Genomic DNA, 12,899 nt, shown 5'->3' with positions numbered 1-12,899 from the left:
TTTTAGTTGAGGGGTGGGGAGAGTTGATTACACAAAGCTAGTTGATGCTTACAAAGATGGACTCAACGGTGGCTTTTAACTGAACAGGGTGTACGTGAAAAACGATGTTTGAGTGAAGATAGTTCCAGTCAATGGCTGTATTGACAAATAAGAAATACAAGGTATGAGAACAAATATGAACAACGGCGGGCTGTAGCTTCCTAAATTGACTTTTTGGCAAAAGGAACTGCGTCTCGTCACACCGCCTTTATTTCTCGCTTGCTTCACTAAACAGCGCAGCCCTGCTTCATATTGCAGCATACATGATGGTGCGTGTAAAAATATCGATCCACAGTGCTTGTGCGCAGAAGAATGGACGATTGAGCGAGTTGATGCTGGTTGAACTTCTCGAAGGGGCAGCGCAAGACGACTTGAACAGAAGGCAAGAATACACCGTGCAGCGCTGAACTCACAACTAACTTTATTCGAAGGCACACACAAACTTATGTACTGCAATCCGTAGCCACATGCTCTCCCATCGATTCCGTCATTATCAGTGCGCAGGCAAAAACGCAAAATCCTAAAACCTAAGGCTACACGATGAGGCGGTTTAAAAATTGATATATTGTGATCTTTGTGAAGAATACTAATTTGCAATAAATCGTTCATGATGTACTTCAAGTATTCCACAAATGTGGTTAAGAGTTACATCTTACACATGAAGTGCCAGATAAGAACGAGCTGCAATATTTAGATACGAGGCTTAAACTAAGTGATAAGCATTTGTGCTGGATGTAATGCCCAAGGTAAGAAAAAAAAATTTAATTTTCACTCCGCACATTCGAAGGTGGCAAAAAATGGCATTGCTTTTTCGGTTCTATATACCGTACTTTCGAAATCGTGTTCTCACTAGACATTTAGGAGTTTCTTGAAACAGCTGGAGCGTTTGAGAGCGGCAGGTTTTCGGGAGGATGCTATCTGCATGACCGTACAGAAGCTTGGCAAGTTTGTAAAATTAGGAGCATCCACAAGAATATATAATGAAGAGCCTGCCGAGAAGAAGCAAAAAACTGGTTGCAATTGCATATATATATATATAAACAATCAGATAGCCTCAGAAATTTAGTACGCAGGTTTGATGTAAAGGTCGTTTTTCCTGTCGCTGAAAAGATGATCAAAATTTGCGGTAAGATTAATAGGAACTTTGCCCAGGCTGCCTCCACTCATGCTGGGAAATGCTGCACTGTTAGGCGCACGTCAGCGCCTGTGCACTGTAGAATGGGGGTTGTTTAGGAGCTTCCATTTTTCTGCGGTCACGTCTAAATAAATCAAACAGATCCATGGGATTGTCTGAGCACTGGCGCTCCCTAACGGGTAGCGCCTATTCACATTTCGTGCGGCATTGGAGCATGGGTGCACTCTAGTCTATGAAGACACAACAATACGCGCACAGAAATCAGACTACGAAGGAAATTATTCAGGCCTACTATACCAGGAAAAAAGCGTCGCGTTGTGTAAGCCTGCCATCGTTAAATTTGTATGAGAGTGAATTTGAATTTTAAACTGCCTCATAGTGTAGCATTAGGTTACAGGATATTGCGTTTTTGCTTGCGCACTGATAATGACGCCATTGATGGGAGAGCACGTGGCCATTGGTTGTAGTACATAAGCTTGTGTATGCCTTCGAATAAAGTTGGTTGTGAGTGCATCGCTACTAGACGCACACTACAAGCGGTAATAACTTGTTTAAGTTTTCCGAAATTTTTAGAAATGGTGGAGTTATGAATGTCTAAGCACGACGGCAAGTTTTATGAGAGGAGCAGTGGCTAGGAAAACGCGTTATTTGAGACTGAAAAATGAACAAGCAACCAACAAACACAAAACAGAAAAGGTTCCAGTGACAGAAAATAAATTGCGAGGAGACAACCCCTGCAGAAGCGTTCATGTGTATACATGACGTTCAGGCTTTTTTTGAACTTCTTGTTTTTATCGTGCATCTTTTTTGGCTTCTCTCGCTTCGAACACGATTTTTATTAGTGGATTTACGTTGTAAGAAAACCCGGACCGAATTCCCAAAGCTTTTCGTAAGCAAGTGATAATTCGGATTGAGTGATAGTTCGGATACATTCACTAATGATATGCACAAAACAAGATTGGCTAACATATCTGGTCTTACGAGCACTTGTAGCAAGAGGACTTATTTGTGAATACAGGCCCTTACCACAAGCCCCGTTTTAACAGGCCTTTCAGCTACGAAGCAACGCGTTCGGAATAATATTTAGAGAGAGAGAGAGAGAGAGAGAGAGAGAGAGAGAGGAGAGAACAACATTAGTGAAAATGCCTGCAGAGTCGGTTAGGCTCACTCCACGCAGGGAGGAAAAGCTTCTTTAGCAATTTTTCTGATTTTCAGCTCACCACCTGTGAGCAATACCAGCAAATTTAGCTATGATTTATCTGTGCTTCATCGCATTCGGCGGAACTGTCAACGTATAAGCGTTCCAGCCGCACTACGCTGAGCTGACCAAAGTATTTAGCGCACGAGGAATTTGTTAGTCCAATAACGAAAAATTAAGTTCTTCGTGGCGTGAATGTAGTTTCTGTACACATCTCCGCTACTGATATGAAATTGAAAATTATGCACACAGCGAATAGCTAATGAAGATAACTGGCCTACTTTGTGCATTTTTGAAGGGTAGGATGGACATAAGTGCAATATAATTCAATGGACGAGAATAAATAGGAAAAACAGAGAGAGCGCTAACACATATACAAGTTTCCTGACTCCGTATTTGCACCACCTCTCCGCGGTCGTAATGCCAGATAGCGTGTTTTTCTTATTAGGCGGAAAATATAGTAAATATGACTCGCAAGAAGCGCGTACCTCTTTCTGGAGTAGGGCTTGAACTTCTGCTCGAACTTTGTCCTGCACTTCTTGGTGTTCAGCGAGCAGGTAAGATGCGAAGGCCAGTGGTGAAGCTATGTTGTCGATGCTGCAGGCGAGAAAGCATGGTGTGCGACACAATTTTATATTTAACGTGGCATTAGAGACGGTACTTCTCTTTCGTCTGAACGAAAAAATGATTGGGCTCAGTATTCTTGAGTAGGAAATCTTTAATTGTTGGAATCACACTGAAGCGTAAAGAATCGGTAGACCTAACACTGGAACAGCCTCAAAACACCACTCCGGAACGAGCTCATTGAAGGCTTGCACTGTAATATTCATCACTGACATCGCGGTCTTCGGCTTCACTGGAATGTGGTCAGTGCAGAGTTTGCACATTCACGCTGCTTCATTTAGCAGGTCAAATAAATTGCGGCGTTTACCCTCCCTAAGCTGTACAGTGGTTTTGAAGCACTAATCGGAATAACCGCTGTGTAATTTGGAATATGTGAGTCAAAAGCAGCCAAACTAAACCACGTGCCCTGATCATGGGCTCCATTCTTGGCCGCTTTCTTTTAACAGTGGATATTTACGAAGTCTATGTTATCTATATATGTTCGTTAGCAGGAGCCTAGAGGTTCCGAAACCTAGGTTTGTATAAGAACACCCGCATTTGTGACTGAATACGACTTATGAATGTTGCACTGGTTGCACCATGTCATATCAAGTACGCTTCAAATTGCCAAAGTAATAAAAACGTAAGGCTTCAAGGGGAGTATGGTAGCGCAATTCAAAGACGGGACAAGAGAAGACACAAAGGGGCACAGACAGCGCTGTCTTTGAATCGCGCTACCACACTCCCCTTGAAGATGCATTACCCAGAAGCCCCCATTGCAACCCTGGTAAGGCTACAAGAAATGACCAATCCTATCCATACGGGAAAATGGGGGTCAGCAAAACTACATGCATCTGACCTTCGTCATGTTCACGTAACCCACAGATAACGGTGCCGGAATGCTTCGGCTTCCCGCTCCCTCAGCTCTGGATCTTCTCGTTGCTTTGGGATTGCTTGTGCTCGGGCGGCTCTAACGGCTGGATCGGTGCGCCGACGGTGAGCCCTTTCACGGGCGAGTGCTCGCCGGCGCTTGTCGAACGCTGCCCATTCATCAGAGGAACGCACAACGCGTGGCCGTCCCATCCGCTTCCTGAGACTTAACTGAACGGAAACGAAGCCAGCGCAGCGCGCGCGGAACCCTTTCCCGCCATTCGCCTCCCCGGCTGAAGCGAAACCACTGATTGGTTGACGGCGTGGCGTGCGCGTGTGCATATGGATCTCGAATCCTTGCTAATGACTCACGCTCCGGTACCGGCGCGGCTGTCAACTCATCAAACCGCTCTTTCCCGCAGGTGCTCTGCTCTGTGATCAATTGAATTTCGGCGTGACCATATCACCACCGAAACTTGTGAGCCAATAGAAGCTTCACTTAGATATGTGAAGCAGGTACGCTCCATTAGAGGGGACGGCAAGGCGTTCTTGGTTGGAATCTTACCCGGCAACGATGCAGATAGCGGTGTTAGAAGCCGTCCATAGCTCGAGTGGGTGTGACATCAGTATGCTCGATAACCGCTTGCCTGGAAAGCAACAGTAAAGCGCGTAAAGAAGTGCTACCAATTTAGCATCATACTTTCAATGATAGTACAAACTAAATCACCAAGAACAAAAACACACAGATGGCACAAAAAGACGAGCGCTGAGAGGTACCAGCACTATTATAAAACGCAGACTATGCCTTTAGCCAAGTGGATCGACAAACTCAAGTGTGCAGAATGCAATTCAAACGATGTCGTGGGCCAGCAACGTCGCCTCGTGGATGCCAAGCAGCCATCTGTGCCACGTACGGCTCTTACTGCTAAAACGTGTTTAACGATTCTGCGGCTGCAGAAAACAATACAATTAAAGATCCCGTACCAGTGACGACAGAAATCATTGAGTGCGAGATGGCATGTGGTGTGGTGCCTGTGTCAACTGCCCCTGCTCTTATATTCATGAATACATTTACTTTTCTGTGTCTGTGCTGGTGAAGCCCTTGGCTTGAAAGCAGTATGCATATTAGGATACCAGTAATAACCACGCTATACAAGCTGGATACGCTCAGCTTACCTCCATGGTTTATAAGTTCTCTACAGCGACGTAGTAAGGCACATTTGAACTAACTTCAGTTGAAGAAATTTCTCGGCGTCATATTTCCTAGATATTATGCCTTGCTGGCTGGGATGGCAAGCAGATCTACACGCGACACATGCAGTCGCGTGTGATGAGGCATTCACACACAGAGGTAAGATATGTGCGAAGTGTTTAAAAGAGTAGACTGCCTTACAATAGCAGAAGAAAGAAAGTTCTAGAGGAGTTCTTACAGACGAAGTACGAGCATGACGCTATTTGCGTTTCCGAACTGTCAGAGGTGCACGGACCAACATACTTGATTTTCACAAGGCTGCATGCTGCCGTTGCCTATACCGATAGATCGCACACGAGGTTTCGTTCGTCTGTGACACTGCCTTGTATCTGTTTCTGTCCCCTTACTCCCGAACAGGATAGTGAATCAGAACTACTTCTCGTTACCTTCTCTGCGTTTACATGCATCCTTGCTTTCTTGCAGACAGGGCCGCCCTGCCAGCAAAATTACGAAGACACCCATACGCACCCAATACGTTTGGTGAGGGCGTAAATCGGCAGGGAACTTCATCTGCTTGCGCGCCAAAAGTTACATTTCTGGAGCTCTTCAAGCGCCTTCAATTGTCGATGTCGCGAGCTAGACCCTTTTCAACGGCTACAGCTGCCATCTAACCTTTCCCGCGAAAAAACCTTGCTTTACCGCTTGCTGGCGTTGGATCCTGTCGTATGGGAATGATCTAGAGTCCGATGTACGACGACTGTAGGTGGGAAGAAATTATCGATTACTTATTGTGTATCTGTCCTTGCTACGACGTACAACGTCTCAGTCACCGGACCACATTAAACCGACTCGAGCTGACTCGAGCTGACTGGCTCAAAAACGGCTATAGCGGCGAACACAATCGGCGATCGTCTAAAATCTGATCAGCGGGTCAAGCACGTGGGCTTGTATACATGAGCTATCGAACGTTCCAGAGTAATCACTAGTGCTCGCGTGTTTCCAGAAAGTTCTACAGCATTCTCGCCACGCATGCATGCAATCAGATCACACAACGCTCGGTGACAACAGACAGCGGATAGAACCATCGATAACATTCCCGAAAGTTCCGATACATGCAGGTGCTTCCTGCGCTGAGCAATAACATTTTTAGACGATAAAAACGCGGTCAATGAGCAAATACTTTCACGTGTCAGTATGGTTGCGCCCACGAAAAAAAAAACGGTTTCTATTGCCCCCGCACGTCGTCCGACGCGCACTCAGTTCTCCGGCAATTCCCTTTCTCCACTTTCTATTCTCCCTTTTCCTTACCTCACGCCTAGGCTAGCAAACTAGCAAACAGGACGCTCGTCTGGTGGATCGCAATGCCTTTCTTCGCCTTGCTTTTTCTCTCTCGCATACTCTCTTGCCTTCTCCAAACAAAAGAAGATATCACAGAGTGACTACGCTGACAGAAGCGCAGGGTTTTACATATTTTCTTGAGTTCTCTTGAAGGAACTTTCGTTCGAGCGAAACCTTATTTGAACACCCGTGAAGGGCCGTTAAGGTGAAATGTAATATAATGGAATTATTCTGCTGAATCACGCAATGCTAGGCAATTAGTCAACGCCTGCTGCTCTGATCACTTTCATGGCAAAAATATATAAATAAATAAATAGACGGAAACGTAATATTCTTGGCAGTCATCAACACTTGCCTTCAATTTTTCCGTTGTTCTTCCTTTCTTCTTTTTCCGCGTTTAACATCAACTGAAGCACGTCCTCCTTGGTGGGCTGTTAACACAGGTGGTGTCGAACACATTTGAGGTGAAGAAAAAGCTATCTTGTAAACAAGCACACCTTATAACAGAGAGGGGAAACGCCGTGGTAATGGTATGAAACATGTATAGGGCTCACTTTTAACACGAAGTCAAAGTCTAGTCATAATAGTTACGTAACGCTGGCAATGTTATGCGTTTTGAACTGCGAAGTCGTCAACGAAAATTGCTGACTCAAGAAAGCGAAAACAATCAACTGCAGTAATATGTAACCCGGGTGTTGGCATCCCGTGCACAAGAATTGCATGCTGCAAGTAAGAACTTTTGTGCGATGCATTTTCTACAGGTGAAAAGCTAAGAAAGAAAGAAGTGCTCCAATTTATTTCTCTTTCATCACGCGTTTTTGCACCTCCGTCACAGTGGAAGCGACAGTTTTCATCAGACTAAGTCGCACACCTAAGTATTTCAATTTCAGAAGGCAAGCAAACCTTATCAAACCTTATCCATCCTTGTCCAAAAGGCGTCTGTCAGGAAAGGTCGGTGAGTTTTGCGGAAAAAGGCATTAATTGGGTGTCGGCTTTTATTTTAGATTTTCAATACGAATCTAATTATGATTGATTTTTCATTGGCATTTGGTTACAGAATTACGCATTACAAACGGTCGACAGTTCATTTCTGCTCAAACATAAGAGGACACAACCACACATAACACATAGCAAATATAGAATAACCTATGCGAGCGGCGAGTGTTGCGAATCATTCTTCCGCTGGAGGGCAGTTGGTTTTCTGCTGACGAACTGGTGCTTGACCGATTGGTTGGATGATTTTAATTTTTCATTCATTTGATAGGGAATCGTCACCAATAGAGAGCAATCATTTCGGCAGTCATCGTGTTGGCACCAGTCACATCCTGTTATCATGAAGTTCCTTGATTTTCAGGATAAGGTGCTCGTGCTAAAAAATTCCTGTAAACTAAACAACAAAACACTAGCTTCCGTGTTTTAAAAGGCTTCTCACCTCAGCTTCACTATATTCACAAGAAGCTTTGGGAACCATCCTGCTGCGTTAGGGATAGTGGCTCATCTGTTCAACTTCGATTTGATCATGAATTTATTGATAGGGTATTGGGATGCGATTGAGATAGCACATGCAATATTCTCGTTAGATCATCTGCTGGCTCAACTAAACCCGCCGAAACACCTCCTAGAGTAAATATGCTCGACTACATGGCAATGGCAGTGAACTTTCCATTCTAAACGTTAATAGAAGAGGCTTTGTCAGCGATTTCATTAAGTATATTTTCTTCGTCTCGTCTGACTCGCCACATATAACCCGTGTTAGTGAGGCCTGGTTACATGATGTTGAGCATGATTCTGGAGTAACCCTTTTTGGCTTCAAAGTGGTTCAGGGAGAAGGAATTTCGGGAAAGGAGGCGGTGCTGCTCTCTTTCTTCAATCTCTCCTCCACCTTTTTTTACACCCTGCCCCTCCTGTTACTGAGTCTTTGTGGTGTAAAATCCAACTTGAATATCTGTCTGATTATAGGGGTCCTTTACCGTCTGCCTGGTTCTAGTATTGAGTAGTTACACAATATAAGTGAATTTTTACATACTTAAAATGCTTCCTCATTCAACGTTATCTGCAGGGGCGATTTTAATGTTCCTGGTGTTGATTAGCCGTCTTTGAAAGTGAGCGCACACAAAGTAGCTATAGGGAGGGAGTTGGTCCACATTTCATTGTCCTGTGGCCTGCACCAGATCGTTCACGATTTCAGTAGGCAAAGTTCCGTCTTTCAGCTTGATTTTCTTACTTCATCTTTTTTTAGTGCCGGTTATTAATGCGATGATACTGACAGAATATCTGAACAGATTGCTGGGTTAATTTCAGTTCTACGCATCGTCCATAAATCCCGCTATATCTAGTGCAGATTTCCTGACTATAACCGTGCTGATGATTAGGCAAAAACAGACACCTTATGCGATCTTTTTGATGAGTTTGAACTAATATGTAGCCCTAGTGAAACTAATACCTTGACAAGTTTCTTCGAAAATATTGACAATAATTGTGTACATCATTTCGCTCCATTAAAAAAAATTAAATAAACACTGAAATTCCTTGGATGACTAGAAACCTTTGGCATTTATCACGTCGTGTGGCCAGATTACGTCGATCAAAACGCTCTGGCGGCCGAACAAAACTCACGCACTTCTATAGACCTAAAAATGTACTTTGTTTTAAATGGTTGCAGCAAAAGATTGGTATTACAAGGTAACATTGCTGAAAGTAATAAAGTCTAATCCCCCAAATTTTGAAAAGCTGTCCTACCACCTGGGTCAGCCTTCAGATACGTTCATGTTGCAGCGCATACATGGCTCCACAAACTCATTTAATAAATCTTTTTTACCTAGCTCTATTACATTGTGCAATGACTTACCCGATTCCATAGTTAGTGAAATAGAACCTAATAAATTCAGGCACTTATTAACAACACATTTCAAGAGCTGAGTTATTTTGCCGTGTTTTTGAATGTGTATGCGTGTTTTGTTTTGTTTCCAAGTTGTTCTTTCCAAGTTGCTTTTTTGTTTTGTTTCCAAGTTGTTTATTTCCAAGTTGTTGATGCTACTAAATGATGTTAATGTTGAACATGTATCCTGCACTCTGTATTGCTTTTTGTTGTTACCGACCATTGTATATGTAACGACTGCTCCCCCCCCCCTTATGTAATGCCCTAATCCAAGGGCCTTTAAGGGTAAATAAATGATGATGATGATGATAATTAAGCATATTGCAGTTTATGATACGCACATAATAGCTTCTTTGAACACTTACTTCCACTCTGTCTTTACGACTGATAACTCTGTAATCACTGTTTTTGATTCTGAACCATACCTTCCAACCGACGATGTATCACTGTCTCCTGAGGGTGTGCTTAACATAATTCTAAACTTAGACACCGAGAAGTCGTGTGATCCTGATGGTATCCCGACTGTTTTTCTCGTTCTATACTCTTGTTGGTGCAGCCGATAACTAACAATTATCTAGAGAAAATCCCTCTCAACCGCCACCTTTCCTCCTTCGTGGAAACTCACTTCATTTCTCCCCTTATTTAAGTCAGGTAACGTACAATTGTTGTCTCAGTATAGGCCAATCTTCTTATCAGCACATTCATGTAAATTAATTGAAGACATCATCATTAGGCACATTGCAGAATTTCTTGAAGCTAAGAAAATTTTATGCACTTTCCAGCATAGTTTTAGACGTTGCCTCAGCACATTAACACAACTGACAGAATTCGTTCACGACATCGGCAGCTCTTAGACATATGTGACCAGATTGCTGATATTTGTATAGACTTTGCAAAGGCCTTCGACACTGTCTCACGCCCTAAACTTATGCACAGTCCGTTCGCTATACTGAAAAAAGGCCTCCTTGGTTGGTTTGATATCAAATTTTTTTCCCAGGCTCACAATATCTACGTTTCAAATATACTAACTCATCTTTGATGCCTGTTTCAGGGGTCAGTACTCGGTCTTTTTTCATTCCTCATTTACAGTAATGATCTCCCCCTACCCATCTCTGTTCAAATACGCCTTTTTCCAAATGATTGCGCTTGATATCATACAAATAAATCTCCAGCGGACCATGTTGCCCTTAACAAATATTCCGCTAATTTCTCTAACTGGTCCAAAGCATGGCAAATAAATAATAACTTTTCCATAGCGGTTTCCATGTCCTTTACACGACGCTCATGCCCTTCCTTCTTTGCCTATGCCTTCAATAATATTACTTCAAATAAAGCGTTTGAATTCAAATATTTAGGTACCCTACTGACAAAAGATTTCTCATGGCCGAAACACATTGATGTCACCTGTAATAAGACGCTAAAAAGACTAGGTTAATTTAATCGTACGCTGCCTCTTGCTCCTTAAGAATCTAAACTCCCAACCTATCAATCCCTCATTCACCCTGTCTTCCAATATGACCACGTTGTATGGAATCCATAAATATAATGTGACGTGAAAAATAGAATCAGTGCAAAAAAAGGCAGTGCGTTTTTTTTTGTAGAAGTTACGACAAGGACTTTTCGCCATCTAACTCCTTTTCCTTACTTGAACTCACCCCTCTTGCAGAGCGTTGCGAACTTGCTCTAAATATTTGAACCTTTTTTGCCCCCATTGATCCCTTTAAATAGAACTTTTTCCATCAACAATTGAAGTCTCAAATTAATTACCAGTCTACATCCGTTCACTTCCACTGAAACAATTGGCGGAAGCTTGTGCATAAAGGTTTGTATGTTTCTTTTTCATGCCACCCATGCACAAGCCTCGATGAGGCTGCAGTACATATGTATTCATTTATTTGTTTCAGAATACTGCCGGCTTTCATTTGGAAGCCCAGTCAGGAGTGGTACAAACATCACGTGATTTCAAACTCTTTTTCCTCAAGGAAACAAAGAAAAAATAAATAAATAACATAAACAAAAACGTGTGCCTACAGTTGTATTACACTAAACTCCTTCAACCAACGCCACGCTATTCGTGTATCTGTTCTCACTGTCAGTGCATGGTCGTCCACTTTTGAAACCACTATGCGCGCAGACGTTTCCACTACAGGTGCCCGAATATCAGCTTTTGTGAATGTGAATCAAATGTGAATCGAATTGAAGTTTGAATATTGAAGCACAAACGCATATATTCCAAACCGGACTATTTCCTTCCATATAAGTAGGTACCACATCTGTATAGACTAGTGAAAAAATACAGCTCTATCAGAAACAATAAAGATCAGTTTTAAACCCATGATCAATAACTGTCACTACAAAAACATTGTACGAATGGTGGTCTCCCTGATCAATAGGACCTGATATGAAGCTAGCTTAAGCTTTCTGCGGTTATGTGGCTGCTGAATCAATGATTGTCGCTAAATAAGTGCTTACGGAAAAAGATCACATGAGGCAAAAAAAGCGAGAGAAAAAAGGCGCTGACGGAATTGTGTACTATTATTGCGTGCAAAAGGGTTCGTTTAAATGAATACATTAACGGTTGTAGCAATAAATATAAAGCTGCCACTTAACTAGACTGTCAAAAACGCTGAACCAACCGTACTACAACCGAAAATCCCAGGTTGTCATGTACGTTGCCTTCAACCGTGCGACCAAAAAAAAAGGAGTAATTACCCTCTTTTTCTGTAGTCAGTCCTTCATGATTGATAAAAAAAAATGTGTGGGCCACCACCACTTCGCCTGCTTCTCACGCGACGTCACCAAAACCGCGAAGTCGCCCCAATTCATTTCATATGTGCACACTGATTATGCATGATTAAACCGAACGAACGAAAAATAGTTATTTCTGATTGGACGCGCTTGTTTTTGACATGACACTCTGCCTTTGATCAAACGTTTTCGGGCTGCGCCCACTTCCCCTGTGTGTCCGCGACGTCACAAAACAGCGAAAACGAATCGCTCAAAGCGATGTGCATTAATATGCCGAACAAACAGATTTTTTTTTAATAGCCGAAGACTCCCCGTTTCGAAAGGAACAGAGGATGGGTGATCGCCAATTTCTCGGGCAATAGATTCTCGGAGCGGCCTGCGAGTATGAATTTATTTGCATATAATAAACATTTTCCCGTAGCAGCACAATGTTATCGAGTCCTTTCGGCACGTACACGACATAGCTTACCAACTCTATGCTGAGAGTCTGTTCTGGCGTCATTTTTAACGTTCCGATGAACGCCACCGCGATTTTCGACCAGCTAGTGCACATAAAGAGAAGCGGATTACTCCCACACGGCGGCACTACCCTCTTCATCCGGTTATCTACCTTCACTGTGCTGGCCCAGACATATCGAACCCCTCTACACTTGAGCGTGCTCCTTGCCTCTTTTCAGCGAATACGATAAGAAAATATGCTGAATGGAGGCAGTGCTATTCGCTTTGGAAGACAGAAAATTGACCTCCTATATACGAGGAGTGTGTTTGATTGGAGCTTTGAAACAAAGCTGCAGGTTACCGCCCAATACTTTCTTTGGTCATTACGTCAATTTGACGTTAGGAGATTGTAATAAAATCAGATTGGAAACGTTTTATGCTATATGACCCTTTCTTTCGG

The 12,899-nt window shown here is 43.0% G+C and overlaps 1 protein-coding gene across 1 annotated transcript in view; it reads right to left on the bottom strand.

Annotated features, from left to right (window-relative positions):
- LOC135914268 (cytochrome P450 3A13-like) overlaps window positions 1–12,899 on the bottom strand; it is an 81,309-nt gene that overhangs the window by 15,011 nt on the left and 53,399 nt on the right. The window contains exons 8-10 of the mRNA XM_065447045.2: window positions 6,731–6,806; window positions 4,411–4,492; window positions 2,861–2,969 (exon numbers count right to left, since the gene is read on the bottom strand). Of these exons, the coding sequence (XP_065303117.2) occupies window positions 2,861–2,969; window positions 4,411–4,492; window positions 6,731–6,806 (267 nt within the window). The remainder of the gene's footprint in view (window positions 1–2,860; window positions 2,970–4,410; window positions 4,493–6,730; window positions 6,807–12,899) is intronic.

This window comes from Dermacentor albipictus, chromosome 8, assembly GCF_038994185.2.
Source record: "Dermacentor albipictus isolate Rhodes 1998 colony chromosome 8, USDA_Dalb.pri_finalv2, whole genome shotgun sequence".
Taxonomy (NCBI): domain Eukaryota; kingdom Metazoa; phylum Arthropoda; class Arachnida; order Ixodida; family Ixodidae; genus Dermacentor; species Dermacentor albipictus.
The sequence above is the reverse complement of the archived record's forward strand: the minus strand, read 5'-3'. Positions and strand labels throughout refer to the sequence as shown.